Source organism: Cyprinodon variegatus, unplaced genomic scaffold (assembly GCF_000732505.1).
Source record: "Cyprinodon variegatus isolate N-32 unplaced genomic scaffold, C_variegatus-1.0 Scaffold238, whole genome shotgun sequence".
In the NCBI taxonomy this organism is placed as follows: domain Eukaryota; kingdom Metazoa; phylum Chordata; class Actinopteri; order Cyprinodontiformes; family Cyprinodontidae; genus Cyprinodon; species Cyprinodon variegatus.
Window position 1 is genome coordinate 229,546 of NW_015150691.1, and position 24,945 is coordinate 254,490.

Below are 24,945 nucleotides of genomic sequence, written 5' to 3' on the forward strand. Positions count from 1 at the left end.
TTTTTTTATAAGTGGCGCTATATTATTTGTAAATCTTAACCTTTCTGATGAACAATTTGGTGTAGTTTTACTTGAATCTATTACCAGGCCTGTAGAATCAGTGAGTCCCCTGTCTGACAATATGAAGTAGGCTAAAAGATATTAAAAACAACAATCATGACTGGATCTAAAACAATCTGTTTGGCAAGAGTTTCAAAGCCATCACTAAGCCACTGAAACCCCTGGTAAACCACTGACAGAGCCAACTGTGGAGACCATTCCCAGCTTACCAAAATTACTCAAAGATGGTTGGTAAAGGTTTTAATGTAGCTTATTTATATTAGGGCTGAAAAAATAATCGGACTATTCGTGATTAATTGATTATTTAAATAATAATTAACTAATTTAGTAATCAATTAATCATTATCTGGAGTGTAGAAACTGTAAAATATGCTTTAAGCTGACAGAGCAACCTTTTAGAGCAGTAATTATACCAAGACTATAAAAAAATATATACAAATTTTAAATTTAAGATAACATTTTTTTTTCTTCTCTCAATATTTTCCATCCATAACTCCTCAAGTGGAAAAGTTTTAGTTTCACCTGACTGAATTTCGTAAAAAAAATTCTTTAAGGAACCTTTGGCTATCCGATTACTAATAGAGTAATCAAGAAAATTGCAGATTAATCGATTTTCTAAATAATCATTAGTTGCAGCCCTAATTTATGCACTTAAAAAAATTGTGTAGTATTGATCAAATCCCCCAAAATATAAGTGAATTAAACTTACCTCAGCAAACTGCAGCCGGCTAAATGTGCTGCCTGGAGGCATGGTCAGCTCAAAGTTCTTCTTGGGTGCCACCCAGGTCTCCAGGGTTTCCAGCTTACTTGTAGCCAGGTTAGTGGCATGGTGCTTGACCAGGTAGCCCTGGAACTGGTCTAAGTGGAAGTAGAGATGCACTGACACAGGGTGGCCCATTGGAAAGTACCTGGCAAAACGTTAAAAAGAAGAAAAGTTCATTAAAAAAAAACCTTAGATACAAATTCACCATTCGAGCAGCTTTCTACAGCTAAGACTGAAAAGGGAAGGAAGTTATCAGGATTTATTTAGATGGTGTCTAAAGGGAGCCTGTCTTGCACATGCTAATGTGGGGGGATGCAAATGTGTACTTGCTGTAAAGGTTAGTGGGGAGTCAATGTGCTCTGTAATTGTGTGACATGGTGGACATTAATTCAATGACCTTTAACAGAGATGTAATCGGTCAAAGACATGTCGACAATACCAATCATGCTGAGAAAGTGCTGCATGTGGGCTGTTAAACAAGCATTTCTGTGACTAGAGTTTTTAAGTTTTATTATCTGAGAATGAATATTAAAGCAATTCAGGAATGATGAAAATATAATACCTAAATTTACAATTCAGGTTTAAAGGCTGATTTTAGGTATGGTTTAAAAACAGGATTAGTTCGAACAGAGTACTCTAGAAGTACATTAAAATGTATTTTTCAGCTCACCTATAACAAAATATAAAATGGTAGATTATGGTATGATAGTGCGAACAGTTGGGTGCAGCTAAAACTAAATGCCATCCCTAAATCTATGGTATTTTATTACAGTTTGATGGTGTTGATAAACTTGAAATTTAAGTCAGATTAAAAAAGGAGCCAAAAACAACAAAATCAATAAATATAACGCTATTCCCTGGTATCTTCTGATAAAAATGTTCAAGATCTGAAAACAAGCTGATTTAAACAATAATTTTTGAGCAGGGTAACCGATAAAAATAAAAACAAACAAAAACCTTCAAATATCATCAAAGTTCATCCTTTCCTCTCTCAAGTTCAACCATAAAAATATCCACATAAGGCTGACTAGCTAGGGGGCACTAGTGGGTGGGACACAAAGACATAGTGATGGGTTGTCCTCATCTTGGTCTTGCTACTGTTGGACCTCATGCTATCCTGGAAGAACAGTTAATTATTGCCGTAAGCACAGTCCTAAACCTTTGGAAGAATCAAAGTTGTTATAGTTGCAAAGGGAGCCGCTGCCATGTGGAAAAGCAAGAATACTTTGGAAATATAATGCATCTTAAAACCTTTGAGAACTATGAAGGGCATAATGATAAATAACAAACCCTAATGTTAAATAATGGCTGTTTGTGTTCTGATTTTAATGAATAAATAAAAGACATTTAAGCAGGAAGCACAGAGTTGAACTGGGTCATCCAGTTATCTGAAGCAGAATGAAGATCTTGCAGTGTGATTAGTGTGATTAGTGTGTTTATTTGTGCGAGGCTTCAAATGTGGCAGAAGGCAGCCCTAAGGGCTGTCAGCCAGAGTGACTTCTGGAAAAACATAAAAGGGTTGAGGGTCGGTGCTGCTAAGGGATGCTCAACAGCTGCTGATTGCTCATGTTCTCAATTCTTCTCACCCAGATTTCTAATCTCTCTGCTTCCTGAACTCCTATTCTTAACTTTTTGGACATATACACACACCTTAACACAAACACATAGTGTTCCCCCCCCCGGCTCCTGTGTGCAAGCAACCTCATCAGTATTCAGCTAAAGGACCAGGAGTCAACCAGAGCTGGCAAATGCTACCCTGACAAGCAGAACAGCAAATATTTACACCCCCAAGGATTGCATTGCACACTCCCCCAATCTCCTGCTTCATTTTTTGTGTCTTTGTCTTTCTCCTTTCCTTTACTTTTACCTTCACAGCTCTCTGCATCTTTTTCACATTGCTTTACCTCAGCTCTCAGGCCTTTCTGACCTGCCTTTCCAAAAAGCCAATATGAGAAGCAGCACTAAGGGGGGCGGCCTGCATGCTGCACAGAAGCTCCATTCAGCTTTACTCCCCTGCCTCTCCAAGAAAGTCACAGCAAGCCTCTAAAAGATCAGAATCACTCTCCTGGTTCCTCTGCTCTTTTGCCACTATTATAAACTGAGGCAAAAGCAGACATGCATATTTTGCACGCATGTAGCAACTAAACACCCAGCCACAATGCATGTGCAACAGGCAGTTTATAGATAAAATCCAACGTAGGCATTTTACTGCAGCAAACTTCAAGGTCTAATCTAGTACTAATCAATTGAATTAGTTGGCTTTAAATGGTCAGATTTAGCATAAAACAACATAAATAAGATAGGGGCAAAAACCTTGCTTTGAGTTATATCATTTGACTAATTGTGTATAGAATTATTATGCCAAGAAAGAGAGGCTAAAGTTATACAATTGCAACTGAAATTCATCTCAAGGTAATTATTTTACTTCATTCTTTGTGGGTCTTAGAAAGTATTTTCATCAACTTAATATGTTTAAAGTTAAAGAAAGATTTTACTATTTTAAATATGCAAATACAATAAATTAGAAATATAACTTTTGTTTGTAGGAGAACTGAACCACAACAAAATTGGTATTAAAGAGACCTCAGGAAACCTCTTTGCCAACTGCAGCAGGACTGTCAGACCACAGGAAAAAAACAAAACAAAAAAAACAACAAAAAAAAAAAAGACAGAAAATAAAACTGTCATGTTTCGAGTCCTGCTCCCACTGAGACAAGCATAAGCGTATTTGCAAAGGTAATTTGGGGTTTAAGTGCAGCGTCCACGCAACCTGGGTCTTAGTGTGTAAAGGTTTCAGATTGGTATTTCCATGTGTTTATGTTCATGTTTTTCCTGAAATGATGTGTAGCTCCGTCTCTCTCTGTAATCCACTTGCACCTCTTGGCCACCATGATGCATTGATTTGTCTGCCCTTTCTTGGTGTTTTGGTCCACTCTTTTTGGTGAGTTTCGGTGACGGCGTCACAGCAGCTTCAATGGGTCTGACATAGATGCCACACTGTTTTCAAAGGCGCTGCAAACACTCCTGTCCATGCACATTCCTACTAAATCAGTTTGGAACAATACCGTTATTGTCTGGGTGTGGACAGGCGGTCAGTCTGCTTTTTTCCCATGCCTTCTCACTCGACAGTAATCATTTTATTCAGCCAAAACGTAGCTGGTTATTGTTCTGCCGCCTCTCACCTGTTTCTGCTGTACTGAAACGCCCTTGGGAAACGCCATGGAAATCAGATTATTTTTAACACTTCTGTGTGTAGATTTCCAGGTGTAGAGTCCTGCCACTCTTTTTTAGGATTCTCCATTAGTAATGTATGTGTCACAACAAAAAGCCTGGCTCCTTAATTCAATCTTATTGCTTCAACTAATGAGAATTTTGGACATGGTTCAAAGTTTCAGTTCTAACATGACTGTATGACTCCATGCAAAGTTCAAAAAGACATGGATAAGCTAATCTTAATATATATTAAACCCCATGGATTACATTACAAAAACATTCTGAAAAGGAGTAAAAATGTCTTAAAATAAGTTTATTTGAATAATTTATTTTGAATGATTTAATTTGAATAAGTAAATAAGATGATCTGCCAATGGAATGACTATATTTACCCTTAAAATAAGAGAATAAGATATTTTGCACTTGAAATAGGAGACTGCAGTTGTTTTATTCTTATTTTAAATGTGAATTGTCTTATTGCATTAGCAAAGTGTTTCACTTACCTGCTCAATTCAAGAAAAAAGGAACTTAGTTTAAGAAAAAAATGTATTTAGATTGGCATTTTTTGCAGTGAAGGGAATTTTAGCAATACAGTGTACATATAGGCATGTTGTTCTTATGTCCCTGTCCTCTATGTCAACAATGCAGACTCTGAATAGAGGCAGCTGTAGCTGAGAGATGCATTTTTTTTTTTTAGGTTTGACACATGGAAACCATAAAACGTGGCTTCCTTTCATCTGCTGCTTTTACCTGGAACATTTTATAGAACACTTACAATGCAGCCAGGGGAGTGTGTGTGTGTGTGTGTGTGGTGGTGGTGGTGGTGGGGTTTATCAGGCTCCTCACATCCTGCATGTGAAGAGGAAATTATCGCACTTCACACAAAGAGGCGTTTGCTACTGCGATGCTGCCTAGATTAACTCAACGAGCAAGTTCAGCAAGAGACAGCGGCCCAGACAGTCATTCCCTAAAACTTTCCCTGGTTGTCAAAACGCATATACCATGTAGAAAATAACAAGAAGCCTCTGAAAGGTTGTAAATATGTTAAAAAATCTCTGCTAAGGCAAGCATTTAGATTTCATAGATTATACCCACAGTGTGCACCATCCTAAATATCTAAATTTAAACTTGGTGATAGTGAATAGAGAAATGCCCTGTTTAAATATACTTTTTTCAATGTTCTTAAATTGTTGCTCCTTAAAGTAAATGTGAATTACACTGAGAACCAGGAGAATGAACTTCAAAAAATGGTGCATCTCAGTTTGCCTCTGTTTGGAAAGGTTATTTAGATGTGTTTATAGGAAGGAAAACTAAACCATAACTATGTGAGAGCAGCTGCACCCGAAAAGGATTCCAACATTAAGGACATCCAGCTGACATAGAGCATTTCCTTCTTTTTATTTTAGCCACACACAGTATGTTAACAGCACACTGAAATTCATTTATTTCTATTAATAACAGACCAACTTTGCTCTCTGTGGTATGACCTATAAAGCCTCATTATCTAAGGGATAAATTGACGGTGTCATATTGTATTACGAAATGAAAGGCTTTGGACTGGCCTTCCAGTTGCTTATTGAAGTTATCCATTTTTATCCTATTTCCATGACATGTGATCTTATGAGACAATGCACAAGGAGCAACACAAAAGGCCCTTTATGTAGGGTACAATGTGGTTTCTAAAGCTAGTAAGGTCCATCTGGTGTCAAAGCTGCACACAGGCGTGGGCTGTAGGTGTGTTGTGATAGCAGCAATTATTAGCAGAGTGTGTGTAGAAAAATAAATGTTGAAGAGCTAAACACATTATGTACCAGAGATGCCTGTTTCCCATCTCATACACACACATTTTTATAAAACTAACCTGCAGCTGTGATCATTAGGGTTCCCCTGGAGGGAGGCCGCAGCCCTCACCAGGCCCATCCGAGTGAAGGAGTGGTAGTACGTGAGCAGCGTGTCCGACAGGCTGGCAACGCCATCTGGCTCGTCATAAACATTCTCCCAGTAGGAATTGAGACCCGGTGTTCCCTGAGGAAATGGTCCAAACAGGTAGGTATCCAGCTGGTTCACTATCTCCTGGTTCACGCTGGCTTCAAACTTTCTGGCAAAGAAGGTGGGCCGCACTGTTTGCTACAGAAACAAGGCAGGAGGCGAGCAGAGGAATGAAGCGGGGACAAAGGAGATAAAGAGGAGAAAAAAGGGAGAAGATTATTAAACGGTGTGTGCCAGAATGTGAGGGGAACAAATGTGATGTGTGTGGAAGTGACAGCTAGGAAAAGAAGAGAGAAAAAGGCTGATAAGAGGTAGAGTAGGTGGTGGCTGAGTACACCAGACAGTATATAGGAAAATCTTCTAAGAGATTTGTAAAGAAATTTGAATTTATATAAAATTAAAATGACTCCCTATCCAGTCTCACGTTTTTATCTAAAATATATTTTTATATATTACAGGGTTAATGGCTGTGTCAGAAGACAAGGGTAACAAGATAGGGGTTTTATGCTCACCTACTGTAGCATATATAGATAGTACAAATAATTTAATATAAATAAACAATAAACAAAAACGTTGTAGACTTTGTCATAAATTTCAGTCATCTAAATCAAACTATTACCTTTTAAGATAATGGAATGTATTAGTATGTAAAGAAGAAGTTGGTGAAGAAGACTTACATTATCAGAAATTAAGAGAGTGTCAAACAACTCGTTAAGTGACCTTGGTTTAAATCCGGCTCACACAGTTGGAATTCCAAAACCTGCTAATTTACATGATACCCTTGAGCGCAACGTATGCACAGATCGCATCAATTGCATTTGCTATAAAAAAACTGCCAAAACAACTCTGTTTATACCATGCCGCGGCCCTGGTGAGAGGGATTCAGACAGATAAAAGAATGAAACAATAAAGAACACTGACTACGCCCTGGCTTCCTTACATGTTTCTCTCCATTGTCTACTTTCCTGACGCACTGATGACTTTATCAAGACTAACCCAGTGTGATACCATCACCAGACAGGGGCCACACAGCTTGCAAAAGACATTCGTTTTGTATACACTCTGTGTATATAAAATGACAATAAAAGTAATTTAGTGTTTATATAAAGAAAGCAAATATTTTGTTTCTGGAGTTGCTTATTTTTGTTAACAAATTGTAAATTACTATTAAATTATGATTCAAATTAATCAACCAATATATTAATCAAACCATTACAAAAGCTGCAGATTCTGACATATTATCCATAACATAATTATCCAAAAAAAAAACATAATTATCCAAAAATATCCCTAAAGCCTTATGATTTTAACAAAAACATGTGGATGTGATTCCACTTGATAAAAGTAAAGTTCAACAAATATTAGGGATGGTCTATAAATATATTTTAACCTGGATTACAACCTCATTCCACTGAAGCTGTTGAGTGTATATAAACCTCAGACAGGACTCTGTTAGTACATAATGACCCTTGAACTGACTCCAAAAGATATAAGCAGAGGAAAATCATTTCTGTTTTAAAACAAGATAAACTAGACATTTCTTGATCACCCTCTGCTTACCTTACATCAAAATTGTTTAGCAGATAATCATTGGAGTTTTAAAGATAATCATACTTGTTTCACCACATTTTCAAACATTTTAAGGAAAATGGTCTTTAAACTTCTTTTGTGTCACATCACAGAGGTGGGAGTCAAAACTATGTCAGGCAGAGTAACCACCTGAGCGAAGTTGGCTCCTCTACCTTCTTCAAATCAGACAAAATTGGGAGTCAAACGTTTGTGCTGATTTGTGCATCAAAATTTTCGTTTGTGCCACTTTCATTTTAAAGATATAAAGAAATGTTTTTAAAGGTCAACAAAGGTCAAACAGCCTCCCCACCTTCTTCAAATCAGACAAAATTGGAGTCAAACATTTGTGCTACGTTTGTGCTGATTTGTGCAGCAAAATTTTTGTTTCTGCCAGTATCATTGCAAAGATACAAAGAAAAGTTTCCAGAGGTCATCAAAGGTCAACCAGCCCCCCCCACCTTCTTCAAATCAGACGAAATAGGTGTCAATTAACTGGACTCCGTTTGGGCTGTTTGTGCGGCAAAAATTGTTGTTTGTGCTGCTTTGGCTTTGAAGATATTAATCAAAGGTGAAATCAGACAAAACTGGTGTCAAACGTTTGCGCTATGTTTGTGCTGAATTGTGCAACATTTTCGTTGTCAAGCGAAACATCTCCAAAGTCGAAAAGAAAGTCCAGTGGATTGTTTTTTTACTTTTTGGCATTCACTGAATTTTCTAACATTTTTCTCCATCTATTAGTCACAGTCTCTATTTGTCCTCATTTCATTCACATCTTTTTCTGTGCTTTGTAATTTCGTCTTTAGTTGATGATGGCTTATGAATTTTGCCATCTCTGAAGCTTGGCTGGCACACAAAGGCATCTTCTATGAGTCCCAGACACCAAACTATTCATCTAACAGTGCCAAAGACTTTGATGTAACCTGCTAGGGAAAAAAAACAACATGAAGAGATAAAAGAGAAGACCTAATGAAACGAAACCTTTTTTTTTTCATGTAGCAGTACCAGTGGGATATTGCAAAAACTTTTTGTTATGTCTTTATGTCATTTAAAATCCAGAGGAAAACCAGCCTGACACGTCATGAAACAACCACTGACACCCTTCACAGCAAGAGTGTTAAAAAATAACGTTGCTTAAGAAGGTTGACTGGAGGATAAATGTGGTCGAAATGTTTTATTTATTATTGGGGTCCTTTTGAGTTCTTATTCTTTAATGTTATTTTTCTTTTTAAGCATAGTGTTAACCTTTGCCATTTACCCCTCAGTCCTTTTTTGTAATTTATCTTAGTTTAGTTTCTTTCATGTTAGATTGTTAGATTTTTTTTTTCTTTATATCTCTCTGGTACTTTGACATAAAAAACATAGTTCAGCTATGTTTTTGTTGTTTTTCTTTTCTTTAATTAGTGTGATCAGGTTCATCTGCTGTCTTTTTTATTTATTTTCATTGCCACTAATCATACAACTCAATTCACCTGTAACCAGCCTTTGCTTTGCTCATATCTACAACCACTTTCTTACCGGCCAGTTTAGGTTCACCCTTCATCAATGAAAACTACAGTACATTCATGCTATCTAACCCTATTATACCAAGCCATGCCTAACCAAAAAAAAAAAAAAAAAAACACTTTTTGCTTTGTAAACTTTTGTTTTTCCACATTCTGGATGAAAGTGGAAAGATTAAGTTCCTTTATTTATTGTTTTAGCCTTGATCTGCCGGTCTGGACATGGGTCAATCCAAGCCCCACAGTTTCTGACACAAACATGGATCTGGTGCAACAAAAAAAGTACAATATGATCACAGTGGCAATTTTCCCATAGGTTTTTCCTTCTCTAAAAACAAAGATCTGGTTCAATCAAATGTACAGGAGCAATACTGTACAATTTATATTTTTTCTGGTAATTTTCAGGATATTCTGTTTATTCTAAAGTTATAGCAGCATGCTTTAAATAAAAAGTGTAGAAAAGGAATATTCCAAGAAAGCTCCATTGTGAAGCCAGTCTTAAAGCATAGTTTATGTCGTTCAAGACATTTACTATCTGGGAGGTGAATAAAGTCTTTGTTATTGCTACACTGCTGCAGGAAAGATGTGCAACAGTTTTTACAAATGTGACTGGGTTTGTTTGTTTTTAAAGATTTTAACTCACATAAACAAGTATCTTGAAACAATATTTTTTGTAGGATGGATTATATTGAAATATCAGTTAGTTTGAAACCCTAACTGGAAGCAATTCGCATAAAAGGTAACAGAAATAGCTATTATTTAAGTGAATTAGTGGATTAAATGAATATTTTGATGGTTTCTCCCCAATGAATGGACTTTAGATTCAACCAGAACATGTGGGACCCAGTTTAAAAAGTATTGTCTCATTCATTGCTAAAATTAAAGGGTGTTGTGTAAAGGAACTTATCAAGGTGTTTAATAATATTGGATCATTTCACATTTTTAGCAGTCTAGATCAATCTCATATTTTAAATTCCTTTTAGTGAAAATGTTTGTTTTTGTTCAGTTTTTTTTTTTTTTTTTCTATTGACTTCTCCAGTATTTTGGATGCACTTTATAAATAATTAACATCAATACTGAAATAATTAATGTGAGGATCAGTTAGCCCTCTCACAGGGCTGCTTTGTTTCCAGGGCCAGACCTCACGACACCATGCTGAGTGCCAACCAGACTCAGCAGCAGTGCCAAGGAGCTCAGGCTTATTCTTTGGCACTGGTCTGCCAGAGACAGAGGGGAGACAACTGGGTTTGGCAAAGGGATATTAGAGGTCAGATGAAATGACTCATCATGTGAGTGATATGACTAAAAACAAAGCTGAGGTGAGGCAGAACACTTAGGGTCACTTTTTCCTGCATTTTCTTTCTGATTCAAGTGCCCGTAAAATTAAAGAAGTGAAACAAACTTACTTTGTTTTGATAAGCCGGCAAAATCCTCATTCTCTCCAAGTACCAAAGGCAAATAGGATATAATTATAGCTAATGCTTTTTTCTCCTCTACCAGGGTCACGCTAATCGAGATGTTATTTTGTACATATTGAGAGTGAAAGCCGTGGGACGCTGAGCATGAGAGGACGGCTCTTTTTTCTAATCATTATTGACTTCTGTTGATTTTCTAAACGCTTCACTAGAGCATTAAAAGAAGACAAGTTTTCATGTTGACTTCTGTTTTTAAAAGCTTCAAAATGTTAAGGAAACAAGTTTAATATATCTGTTGGTTAGTATTTGCGCACACTTTACAGTTTATAATCAAAACAGTCTTTAAAAAAAAATTCATATTGAACTATAACTATCTTAAAATTAGACACATATACAAACCTCAAAGTTAATTACACCAAGTTGTAGAACAATCTTGTTTTGCAAAAGACTTGTCTGCCTCTTCAAAAACAGAACTGTGGAAAAGTGTTGATTCATACTTATTACTTGTGCTTAAGTACTTAAAATCATCAAACAACTTGTCATCAGTAAAAAATAACCTTAGTAAAAGTGATAATTTAGATTAAAAGATAAAGCTATCCACATTGACCCTTTATAACCAGAAACTGTTAAGGAGGCTTTAAATTACTGATAAAGAGTTTTTGCAGCTCTGTGAAAGAATGTTGTCATTCTTCGCAGAAGAATTATTTTAAGTTAGCCTCGCAGAGGATTTTCAAGCATGAATGGTATCCTTAAGATTTGCAACAGAAGATCAACTAAAACTTTCACAAGGTCTAGTACTCAGCATTCAGGGCTGGTTATACTCCTGTAGCAGTGTGTCGCATTGAGCTTGACTCAGACATTTTTGATTTGCTCAGTATTGAAGCGTGGTCTGCGCTATACGCTGTGGGTCTAGATGTGGCCGAGGCGATGAGGAAGTGGGGGCAAGTTTAGTCCGACAATGGAGGGACATGACAACAAAAAAGAACGAGGATCCAAGTGGAAAAAGGGTCCCAGCGTTCTCGTGCACCTCGGTCTTCTAGCTGGTCAAACTTTGCGAGTTGTTTTCTGCAATTTCGGTCATAAAAACAAAACAAGTCGACCTCCTGTCTGCGGCACTGTCTGCGGTCAGATACAATTTGGGAGAGGTGCAGCGGAGTGTTTGCGGAGGGGGTGGGGACGGCTTTTTGTTCACTGCGACACCTACGCAGAGGACCTGGTTTCGAAGAATAAATCAGCCTTTAGTTTTATACCAGATGTATTTGGACACAAGCCTTACAAAGAATTCTACTTTTTGTCATCAGCCCAGACAATATTTTTAAAAAGCTTTGAAAGATGTTATTTAGAATTTGTGAGTTGGGCTTTAAAATCATTGTTGTCTCTTTAGTCATTTTGAGGGGAGGGAATATAGAAATAATAATCTGTGGTGTAGATATTGTTACATGTTCCTTTCTAATCTACTTGATGACTGTTTGAAAGATTTTCTACACCTGGACTTGGGCTCAAATGATTTAAGTGACTTCTTGATTGTAAATGGAGGTACTACCAATTGTCTGGAACTTAAGACCAGTCTTTTTGATGGTCTTGGTTTCATCCCACATTCAGACCCCTATCTCTCTGTCTTGGTCTTGACTTGGTCTCCCTATCTCTCCCTATCTCTCTGCCTTGGTCTTCACTTGGTCTCTGTGTCTTGGTCTTGACTTGGTCTCCCTAACTCTCTGTCAGGGTCATGACTCGTTCTCCCTATCTCTCTGTCAGGGTCTTGACTTGGTCTCTCTATCTCTCTGTCTTGGTCTTGAGTTGGGCTCTCTATCTCTCTGTCTTGGTCTTGACGTGGTCTCCCTAACTCTCTGTCAGGGTCTTGACTTTGTCTCTCCTTCTCTCTGTCTTGGTCTTGACTTGGTCTCTCTATCTCTCTGTCTTAGTCTTGTCTTGGTCTACCTGTTTCTCTGTCAGGGTCTTGACTTGGTTCCCAGTCCTTGAAAGTCTTGGTCTTATGTTGGTCTTGTTACACTCTGGCCTTGGTCTTGACTTGGTCTGGGTTTAGCTGGTCTTCTCTACTAAATAGGGAAAACTAAACCCAACAAATGGGGTGGACATTTTTTTGTAACCAAAAACAGAATAATCTTTGAGTTAGAACATGTCTTTTATTCGAACTGTGTTTTTAAATATTTTTTAAAACTAATATTAAAACTACAACCTTGTTTTCTTAGGGTGAAGGAAAAAGTACATCTGTCGCCAAGAACGTATTGAATATTAATTTGAAATGCTTGTACCTGGAAGCGGTGAAAATCCGATGGCTTGAAGTCATTGGGAGAGCATCCGCACCAGTCCACAATGTGCTTGTACTGACACTTGCAGCCGAGTTTACGATTCCAGTTTGTAATGCGCAGGTTGTTATCCACCATACTCTCACAGTGGCCGCTGTTCTCCAGCACAGTGTGGAAGAATGACTAGGAAATAAGCAACGGAAATAGGCAGTGAGATAAGTAGGAAAAAATAAAAGGGACAGAAAATTAGAAACCTGTTTGGCAGTTGTTTTTTTTCCCACTCAATCCAATTCACAAGAGGAAATATCATTGGGATTAGGAAAAAAAGGAAACTAGGCTCACAACAGCTGATGATAAATATTACATTTCCCTGTAGAGGTTTGTGTTTTCACCCAACCTGAATACATGGCTGAAAATTTTACATCTTAGGCCTTCCCATCTCATATTAAAAAAGGAAAAACAATGTTGGTTTTGTTTGTTGGTAAATGATTCAGTACAATTCAGAGCAGGGCTCGTTAGTTAGTCACAGTAAAAACGAGATGTGATCTCGACTGCGGCTGAGACCTGGCCTGTTACCTCAGCAGGCAGCAGAGTGTAGGTGTAGAATTGCTTCATGTTGGTGACCAGATCATCCTTGGAGTTAATCACGTATTCTACAAACATGCGGTTGAGGAGGAACCAGTCAGATCCACCATCCACGGAGATGCCATCTGGGATTTTTCGGTCACCCAGCCTCCACATGTGAGTGTCACACTCGTAGAAGAGTCGATCCAGCCCCTGCTTACGGATAAACCTGACCAAGACAAACCAGACCATCTGGTCACACAGCTGAATGCTGGGAACAAGTCTCCTGGAAAAGTAGATTTTTAATTGATGCCACATTTGTAGGAAAAATACAGTACAGTATACTAGTTCTCCACCATACAAAAGAGTTTAAAATCCTGTTATTAATGGTATAGAGGATAATTTTTGCAAATTTTTGAAAAGACTCTGCCTCTCCACTTTAAAAAAACAAAATGAACATACACAACCATGTACCTGCTCCCAAGATGGAACGCTTATTAAACATGTGCAAGAGCATGCACAAGCCCATTTCTCCTTGTGCACACTGTTTAAAAGTTGGTGTTGGCATTGCTCATGCAAGCTTACTTTCCAAAAGAAGATTTACAATTTTCCACTATATGTAAGTGAAAATGGGGACGAGCACATAGGACGGCATTACATAAACATATCACCAGAATGATTGACGATTAGAGGACCACTTATTTTGAGGATCCATCTGGAAAAAGAACATCCTGCACTACACATTTAACTATTCCCTAATTATCTGTAGTATAAACAAGCTTACAGTTTGCCTTTGCCTTCTAACAAAAGAAACCTTTTTTGTAAAGTCAAGACAAAACCTCTTTCTTTGTCTATTTTATATGCACTCTTCTCTTTAAAGAAACTACAAAAATGTGAAGGAAAGGCACAACAAGCACAAATAAATGTTGGACAGAGAGCTCAGCAGCTACAACTGCTCACTAAATATTTCACTACAACCACAGCAGTACAGTGACAGCCTGCAGACACAGCAGGTGGTGTTACTCCTGCGGACAGATCAAGTGTTGCATGTAGGGAATCAAATTTAGGTCAGGCGGGTCAGACTGCTCCCTCTGACACAGTATCTGAACGGTTATATACACTGCTGATGTCTTGAAATGGTCCTGCTGCCTCATAAATTAATCTATGGAGTAAATGGGGCTAAAAGCGATTAATACAAATTTGGACATATTTAAGTTAATCAAATACAGTGGCTGCAACCACACGAAGGTGCTGCTCAGTTACATTGACTTATACCTCCTTGCAGGACATTGGTTCCCTCTGTTTTAGGTCTTTCTACACACTGTGATGCACGATCACTGGTCCACTACGAGGGCGCAACAGGACAGAAAGCAGGGTGGTGTCAGCATAAACCACCGCCCTGGCAACAACCTCAGCCCAGCAAGAATGTTAATTAATGGAGCCCACAGATGGGAGCTAATTGTATTATGATTCAGTGTCCATGTTGTATTGGCACAAGTGCCGAACTGTATGTGGTGAAAGTGTGGGTACAAGTGGGTAAAAAAGACAGTGAGGAGGACAGAGCTGCTATGGAGGAGCTAGAAAGACGAGCAAAAATGTGCATCTTTACCTTGCATTGTCCCTGCCATGGGATTTAATAAAATTCAGGTCTCTGTATTTGGACAGGAAGGCCACCAGCTGGTTATTGTTCCTGAAATAAAAAAAGAAAATTACTTAGCTTACTCTTGACTTGGAACATATGGTGAGTGTGATAAAGTGTAGGAAAATTGATTCTCCAGCACAAATTATAGGTTTAATGACTTTTTAGAGAACAGTTAAGCAAATGGGTTCATCTGTTACAGCCTAGTTGTAAAAGACACCTTAAAAAAGATAAATTATAGTTTATAACTGCCATACCACTTAGAAAAAAAAACTGTTTTTAAGTGTAAGCTCAACCTTGAAACTGAGAAGCTTTTTGAACCACTGCATGTGTCTGTTTTGATTTAATTAAAGTATTCTAAAAAAGATTTAGGCAATAGCATGTTTATCCAGGTTAAGAAAAAACGCAGTTTTAAAATTGACTCTGCAGGGGTAGTAAAGCTACCCAGTTCCTACCTTGAGTTAAAGCCTCTAATGTACTGCTATTAGAAGTTTACATACACCCAATATGGGCATGAAGGCCCTCATTCTTTGGCTTTTTTATCACATACATATAGTTAATACAATCTCTAACATTATTTGTTAACCATATTTGTTATGGTTTGAAGATTGGTAGGACTCAAGAGCAAGCAAAAAGTAGGCTATAGTTAGGCCAAGTAGTTATATAAACAGTTAGCTTAAACTATTTATTCACAGTCGGGTGTGTAGTATTGAGGAAAAAAATATAACTATTATTTGAATATGCTTTTCTAAAAAACTGATCTAAAACATGAGAGATTACCAGACTGTGAGCCCTGATTTAAAACCACTGATATCAATGATAACTTATCAATGAGGTAACTTACAATGAAAGGTATTGGAAAAAGATATAGGTAGAAGTCAGGAATGGAGAACAGCAGCAAATAATGACTGATAATTGGAGGATTAAATACTGAGGAGCATTGTTAACTAGAGTGAAGAATTGTTGGCGTAGTGGTTACCACGCACGACCGATGTACAGAGGCCTTAGTCCTTGATGCAGACAATTTTATTAGTAATTAGTATTTTTATATTAAAATAAAGGATCAACATCTCTGGAATAGTTGTAATTTTTACCTGGAAAAACAAGAAACCAGTACATCGTGTTATACAGTCTTAAGAAATCATTCTGTCTATTGAATCTTTTTCTTTTTGATGTCAGTCAATTGTCAAAAACCAATTAAAGTGCATGCTTTGGTGTTGCAGTGGTTACTGAGCACGACCCATGTATGGAGGCCTTAGTCCTCCATGCAGGCGACCCGGGTTTGAATCCGACCTGTGGTCCTTTGCCGCTTGTCTCTCCCACTCTCTCAAACCCCTTTCCTCTCAGCCTAATGTCAAAAAAACAAGCCACTAGTGCCATTAAAACTAATAAAAATAACAACTTCAACATATGTATTAATTTAATATTCTAGCTGAGAGGAAAAAAGATGGGGCAACAATACAGTTAATTTTAATAAGATATCATTTTAGATATTGTTTCAAATTTTTTGTACATGAAACAAAACAACAAAAATATACTTCTAAAAACAACTGCAGGATAGATTAAGGTGACCCCATGGCCAACTCAGTATATCAGTTATATGAAATATACACATTATAGCATTACTTTTAGTTTTTTTCTAAAAGAATGAATTTTAGTTGTGTATTGAAGAGCAGGTGGTAGGGATGATGCAAATAGAAGCCCCTCTATATTTAAGCATACTTTGCTTAACTGATGCTCAACAAAAAAAAGGTTACCGGTAAATAAAATAGAACAATCTTGTTGAATAAGTGTGTATATTTAAAAAATGTGTAAAAAAGCTATGAAAAAATATAGGCAAATCAGAAAAAAATGCACCTATTTTGCATAAACAGAGATATACAATACATGCTTCTATTGAAATATAAGAATCTTATGAAGAATTTAATCCTTATGATGTTTTTTTTTTTTTTGTTAGAGCTGGGCTATATAGACCAAAATAATATCTAGATACTTTTGAGTAGAGCTGCAGTATAAAGGATGAATAACTTTATTTCTGACAATCCAGTAAAAAAAAAAAAAAAAAATTAACATGATTATACAAAGGTACTTGTAAATCAAAGCTTTGTTGCAAATGTTACACAATCTTATCTTTTAACAAACAGCCATAGTTAAACATGGGAAATGGCTGAAACCAACCTTCTCCCATATGTAAAAGTACAATTAAGCACAACATATACCACCGTGATATAAACTATATACTATTAAGTTATATCTCAGTTGAAAAAATCTCAACATTTTTAAAATATCCGTGTATTGCTAAGCCCTTTCATAAGTTCCTCAAATTGTGAGTGATGGGGTCCTTCATGGGTCCTTGTGTTTGAGCTCTTATTGCTGCTTTAAATGGGCAGAAAAAAAAAGATGATGTACTGCATGTACTTCCATCATCCATAAATTTGTTTAAAGCTGGTGTCAGGCAGATCGGATGTGTCTCCTGAGAGATAAACTCATTATAAATGATGACCAAGGATGAAAATCCTTTTTTAATTCAAGCTTTGCAAGCTGTAGCTCTTAGTGTTCCTGTAAGGGGTAGTCAGATCAACCACTCACCACAAATATATATGTTTCAGCGCAAGAGAAACAACACAACAAAAGATGTTTCCTTTGTACCTTTAAAAAAGCTTCCTGTTCAAATTAAAGTTTCTAAACATCCACATTGCAGCAATATAAACTTATTTGAAGCCAATGCTGGCTTTTGTGAGTGTTTGTAATACCACAAAACCAAACATATAAATCTCCATCTTAAGCGAGCACGGAAATGTTCCCCCTCCTTTGGACGAAAACAGCTTTTAAATTGCAAATTGAACATACATCACGTCAAGCACTCAACTGGAAGAATGCCGCAAACACACAGGAATATTTTAGGTTTTTTAGGCAACTGTTGAGGTGCTTCGAGTCACACATACCAATCAATTAAAGATGTTGCCTGTATTACTCCTTTACTTCCTTCAAGCTGTTAAAAGCTATTTAGGATAACACAAAAGACTGCCGCTATCCGCGGTTTTGATGAATGACTCCATGCTGCTCTGACGCTGTGGAGGGGTCTGCTTTCCCAATACAACGGCTAGACAGGCTGAAAGCTTTGCTCTGCAGGCTCTGCCTCAGTCAATGGTTTCAACATCTCATCTGCGCCGGAGCTTTTCACGTGATTGTCTCTCTGAAAAAGAACAGCAAGGCTCAAGGTTCGGTGGGGGGAGGGACAAGTGCATATTAATGTCATTTTTCCCTGAAGGAGCAATTTCACAGCCTGGGGGGTTTATCTTAGGAGGTTGTGAGCCATAAAACCTAACGGATGATGTGATGCACAGACCTCTGTCTCCACCCCAACACACACAAACACACACCGTGTAACTACTGCTATGCACAGCGTACAGTTCTTGTGCAGAGACACACAATGCCTGCAGGAAAGTAGGTAGACATACACACATGCAGACAGAACCAGGGGAATTCATGTCAAGCTCCAGATTTGCCACCTGAGTGGTCACCCTGTCCACTGGGTGTAGTTTGCTAACTGTCAGCCCTGTGGCCGCCCTGTCTCGCGCTGCTGTTCACACCAACAGACACACACTCATATCTTGGAGCGCCATGTTTTCATTCCGCTTTACTTTTAAATGTTTCACTGCAACCACAAACTTAAACCTATTTAGGAGGATTTTATGTCTCAGTCCAATACAAAGTAGGGCTTAACCAGAAAGTGGAGAGAAAAGAAAAATACTGTTCTCAAAATGTTCTGCTAAGGAAAGACTGAGAAGTCTGCTGCACAGTTGTTTTTCATTCCTGCTTAGTTAATAATGGCTGATCATTTAAAATGACGATTTTTGCTGCAGTTTAACCTGCTTAGCCTTTGATGTGAGCTTGAAAAAGTTCAGTCTAGGCAACTGGACATGAAGTTCTCTAGAAGACGTTTCGCCTCTCATCCAAGAGGCTTCTTCAGTTCTAGCTAATGGTGGAGAGCACTACTGATATGAATATACTGAAGATGTAACAAAGAATTAGGGGTGGACAAAAGGTGGGTGTGATCCCTCCGACCGCAAATTTTCACAGATATATTAGCCTTTGATCCATTCTCTATCAGCCTTGAACATTTAGAATCACAAATGGAAAAGAGCACAGCATGATGGCGAACCTTGGTGCGTTTTTCGCAAATAAGGGCAGTCATGTTCAAAAAACTGTGCTAAAACTTTTGTTTGGATTGAATGCAAATTAAATGTTATAAGAAGATGTTGCCCTAAGTGCAATATTATCTGATCTTGTGAAGTCTTCTGGATTTTATAAGGTGATACAGAAAACTGTGCCCCTCCACCATCGTTTATTTCAATCAATCAATCAATACAACGATCAATTAATCAATAGATATTGGTCTTTTTTTCTTCATTTTCACTATTTTGTCCATGCTAAGTGACATTACTTCCTTTTTTATCCCCTAAGCACATGTGCAGTATTGTATGTCTGGTCATGGAATGTTGTATTTGTAAAAAGACACAAAGAGCGTAATTCACTAACAAATTGAGCTAAAATAAATAATGAAAAACAAACTTAAGAGATAATACACAGAAAGTGGTCATTTTTTCAGGTAAACTCTGCTTTAGGGTCTTAAGGTGGAACAGGAATAAATTAAAATTAAAATTAAAATAAAAAAGGGGTTGCAAGTGGAAAAATCTTAAATAAAAAAGAGAGAAAAAAAAGTTTACGGTCTTTAAATACTTTGCCTGCATTTGTATGTTATTTTACTTGATGTGAGGACAGAACCCTTTAATTCAATTCAGTTTATTTATATAGCACCAATTCACCTTTCATGTGTTCTCAAGGCACTTTACAGAGACGATTCAACCAGATCATGTAGATTGGTTCAACATTTTCTATTTAAGGAAAACCAGTTGACTGCATTAACTCATTGACTCGAAAGCGCTCCCTCACACCAAGCATGCTTGTAGAGACATTGGAGAGGAAAAACTCCCTTTCATTCCTCATTGTTTTTCAAACATGATCTAAAGTTGTATTACTTTGATGTAATGATTTATATTTATTTTCCAAATTGGGGATGGCATCTAATAGAACCAGTGGAGTAACACATGAAGCTGATTAGTCAATCATTGCTTCATAAAGTTGGGATTTAGAAAGCATCCTTTTTAACCTGCAGCAGCTAAAAAAACAATGGGTATATGGGTAAAAAGCTGGGAAAGAAACCCATACTCCATAAGAAAGACAAACTCATCCTCCATCCAGACTAGACTCAAACTCACACAGACGGCAATGAAAACATAGATGGTATATGTCCCAGTAGGCACGCAGCAACCTCTATGTCGGTGAGAGTGACTTTGGGTTGCTTTTGAGAGCCATTCATGCAGCAGAACGGATATTGTCAGGGAATTAGAGGAGAAATAATGCTTGTCTCCACTCCCACTGATAGCAACAATAATAGGCAGAAAGTGCAGGGCCAAAGGGAGCCCCCCACAGTCGGCAGTGCAACATTGACATCTGTGGACGAAATTTGACCACACAAAAAAAGTGTTTTTAGGAAAAAGACTTCACATGCTGGACAGTTTGTCTTAAGGGTTAAACTTGTTGGGTGAATGGTGGTTCAGGATTATTTTATGGTTGCTTCATGTTTTTTACTGTAAAAAATCCATACTTTTCGTATTGCAAAATTTCAGATTTCTCTGTCGACTCACAGAGTAAGCAAGGAATGATCAATGGATTATTATCTAAACCTAAAACTAATAAGTTCACAGTGATTTAATGATTTTAGTGTTAATCAGTAAAAAAATTGAAATAATAATATTAGTTGTGATCACTGAGTCCAGCACCGGCCATTTTTGTCCAAATATAGTAACACCTCACTCCTGACATCTTCCGGCAGTGACGTCACGGTGCGGTAAGCCAAAGGCCAACTACTAGACACATCTATAATTAACAATAATTATTTATAGATTTTGGGAGGACTTCATCTTTGAAATTTACAAGAGCTGTAGTAAAACTGATAATGCCAACATGCATAGCAATTGGCTGTTGTAATACATTGGGTAAAAGTGGAAAAAAAAAAGTTATTTCACCTTTCCAATTCATGATTCACCACCGACGGGTTTGTCGTTGGGTTGCCAACTTGAAGAGGGAGGATTTGCCATTTAACTTCTGGCCAGAGACAATGCATGCAATATGTAGCCAACATTTTGAAGAAGAATGTTTTCAAGAGGACTTGGATAATAGTGCGTAGTGACAAACAGCAGATAGAGACCTGGGACTTGCTCAACAGCCGATACCGCACCGTGACGTCACAAACAGGTAGGTGGAAGTAGTGTTCTTTGATAAACATGGATGTCTCCGGTAAAGCACATTCAAATGAAAATTACTCTTAATTAAAAACACTTATCATTTATTGACCAGTATGTAGTAATTTCATTTTTAAAACACTTTCAGAAGTTTTAATTCTGAATATGACCGGACTTCTCCTGACCTATAAGGTCCCCACTGGGGAGTGGTGCGCCCCTGGGCCTCGGACCCCTGGGCTCTCATTCGGGTCCAATTTAGACATGACAGACCACCGGCAAAGCCCACAGGATTGCTGTCGCTGCACCGTGGGACCCCGGGAGTATGGCCTCTGGGGTCAGGCCCCTCAGGGACTGGGCCCCATTTGGGTTAGGCCCCTTTGGGGGTCAGACTCCGGGTGTTCCCGTCTGCCCTTCTCTGGTGGGTGCGGCCATACCTATGTCTGCCCTCCATGTTTCCCAGTGATCTTGTGTGCCTCTGGATATCTTGGGGGCGCATCACCTCTTTGCCTCCCTTTCAGTCTCTGAGTCTGTTGTATACGATTTAGTCCCTAAAAATTTTTCACTAAAGTTTAATATATAAGTATCAAGCTGAGCCTTATAGCAACAGTCATAATGGTCTGCTGGTGAAAGCAAAGCTACGGGGCTAACAGCTAGCTCTGGGACATCGATTCCCAGAACCATATTGTCAAAACAGGACACACACATAAAAATAAACTTATTTTGGCTTTTTAAAGTATTGAGTACCTCCGTGCTTCTCACTGCCCACCCCACAGAAGACGCTGGTCTGTTGGCCTAGATAAACTTACCAAACTTTTCAATTTCCAGCAAAAATGAAAACTGTCTCAATGGAAATATTTTAAACACAATCATAGTGTGCAGAGTACAGAATGGAAAGCCCATCACCCTATGATGGTGATGTTGTTATATAACTACAAGTGGCAAGCAACGAGCAGCATTTTAGCTAAGTAGTGGATTGCAGGCTACACCAGAGCAATATCAGCTTATTGTATTTTTGCTACACACTAAGTACTAAAAAATACTTAACATAGGTGTAAGTACTATTTTTGCATAAATAATTGTTTTAAATAAACAACTTGTTCATGTTATCGACATTTTAAAGCCCTTAAGCACTTGTTTTTGTAAAAAGGCATTAAAACAGGGATGTTCATACCTGAAGAATTTCATACCATCTCTTTCCTATTGCAGCATAAGCAGATTAATTACACATCAAACAAAGCACTGAAACCTTTTAGGCTGCAAAACCACGACCAAGACATGAATTGTGTGTTCGCAAGGAGAAAAGAAACCACCATTGCCCAGTGTAAATCACATTTCGTAAATCAAGCTCCATAAATAGTTTACTGACTTTAAATATATATATATATATATATATATATATATATATATATATATATATATAAAAAAGATCACAAAGGGGTTCACTTCAGTAAAAAAAAACAACCTGCATCTTTGCAAGAGTAAAAATATATATTCTCCGAGACTAGAAAGTCATACATTTTCAGGGAAAAATATATTATTAATGCAGACATTTATGATACATAACTGCATTGTAAAGCAATTTCATAAATAAAACCTGAAAAGGAAGCTTATTTATATTAGAATAATGACTCCGGGAAGCAAAGCAGCAATGAACGCCTAAAACTAGATTCAGGATACACGCCTGATATGGAGAGGGAGAGGCTGCAACATCTATACATTGAGTTTGCATCTTGGAGCATCATTTTGATGTATAAAAAGGAGCTAAATGTACAGCCTAAAACTAAAACTATATCTAGATGAACAGTGAAACCTAAAAAAGGTTTCTGACATTTTTGTAGCAGATGTATTTCTTTATTATCTCAAATAAGTGTTTTTTAGCTCTAGTAACCACCATGTCTGATGTGAGGCGTTTTAACCTCTCAGAATCAAAGCATGTATATATGCGCTATGTTTTTGTGAAAGTAGTTCCATAAACGTGAAGTAAAGCCAAATGTTTTACCCGTATGAACATGTTTTCTACCCTCAGATTCCTTTTAAAGATAGGAGAAATTGTTAGCTGAAAAATGCTGAATTGATGTCAGTTTCTTGCTTGAGGGTACTTGAGCAGCATTGTACTAACTCTCACTTCGGCTTCCACATAAGTTCCACTTAATAAAAATTTGTACTTTGCAATCTTGATTCATGAACATGTTCTACCTAACCAAAGTTAAAATAATTCTTTTTATATATATTTACATCACGAGGTTCAAAAACATGCATTTTGTCTCTCATTCCCTGCCTCTAACCTCTCTTTCTTTCGGCCTTTTGCTGTCATTTCTGCCTCTCTGCTTCCTCTTTTGCTTCATCAGTCATTTTATTTCCTAGCGGACAGGGCTTAAAAAACTTCCACTGTCAGCTGTTTTGCTAACAGCAGCACAGAACACATGCAAATGATAGGAAATAAAAAAACAGCCTATTTGCAAATATCTTTAATCAGACTATCTAACAAGCATTCAGAGAGGATACATCTGCATAGCGTTGCTCAAACAGGGGCTAAGATCAGCATTATTGACATGGTAAGACAAGCATCTGCACACAGCCCCCCCACCGACATACAGTAAAATCAAAGCACGTTAAAGGTAAGGCCAAAAAGATTAGACTGAATCAGCCCACAATCTAAATCCATGAATATTCCAGCTACTTCACTCCAGCTGCAGAGACATTGTGGCTCTTTCACCCAGTGGCCATTACAGCTTGTCTAAATTCAACCGGTGGACATCTGGCTGTGCAGAGGAGATAACTCTCTCCTTAATAGGGGCATTTTAATTGGCTGCTGTGGAGCTACATCAAAAACCCAGCAGACCCTCAAATCCCAGAAGGCCTGTAAACTCACACTAGTCATGAGAATTTCTCCTCCAAAAGGCTATTTCCATGACTTCATGTCTAGTCTGTGTAGACTTTGCAGCAGTTAATTACACTTTACAGCTTCTTAAGTGGGTTGTTTTTGAGTTGGTGGGGATGACTTCTGCACTGCGAGGTCCACATCAGGACCTGAGAAGTCAATGGATATTGACCTTAGGCAATTAAATTGCCATCAGTTTAACATGTAAGCTATTAAATGTAGTGAGAGGCTAGGAGGTAGATGCTTGGAGAAATAGATATTAGGGTTTGTATTTAAGAAAGCACAGGTTCTATGTCATCGATATGTTTGGTTTTACAGTGTTTAAAGCTCACAGTTAACAACAGCAGCATAGACTGGAGAGTATTGTATTTCTGCTTCATTGACAAAAAATAGGATAGTACTGTGGTGACACCATTCTTTAAGAAAAATCATTTTTAACATTATACTGCAGTCATATTCATTTTATTTCATTTACTTTCAGCATGCCAATCAGTCGTGTTATGTTCAAATGGAGTTTGGATCAATAGATCTACAATTTTTTTTAAGAGAGCCTGATGATATCAGTTAAGGCTATTTTCTGATAGGGTTTTTTTTTTATGTCTGGGTGAATCACTTATATGATCTCTTTTTGTAGAGAAAGGGTCAATGTTCCACAGATGAGCTGCTGTGAAAAATTGCAGTCTGCTAAAGACAATAGCAGTTTCTTAAGAAAATGGGATATATATATATATATATATATATATATATATATATATATATATATATATATATATATATA

The 24,945-nt window shown here is 37.6% G+C and overlaps 1 protein-coding gene across 1 annotated transcript in view; it reads right to left on the reverse strand.

Moving 5' to 3' along the window:
• The window catches only part of xylt1 (xylosyltransferase I), a 119,351-nt gene that overhangs the window by 26,287 nt on the left and 68,119 nt on the right, over window positions 1-24,945 (reverse strand). Inside the window, exons 5-9 of the mRNA XM_015381658.1 lie at window positions 14,949-15,029; window positions 13,352-13,568; window positions 12,782-12,958; window positions 5,898-6,163; window positions 770-968 (exon numbers count right to left, since the gene is read on the reverse strand). Coding sequence (XP_015237144.1) covers window positions 770-968; window positions 5,898-6,163; window positions 12,782-12,958; window positions 13,352-13,568; window positions 14,949-15,029 — 940 coding nt within the window. The remainder of the gene's footprint in view (window positions 1-769; window positions 969-5,897; window positions 6,164-12,781; window positions 12,959-13,351; window positions 13,569-14,948; window positions 15,030-24,945) is intronic.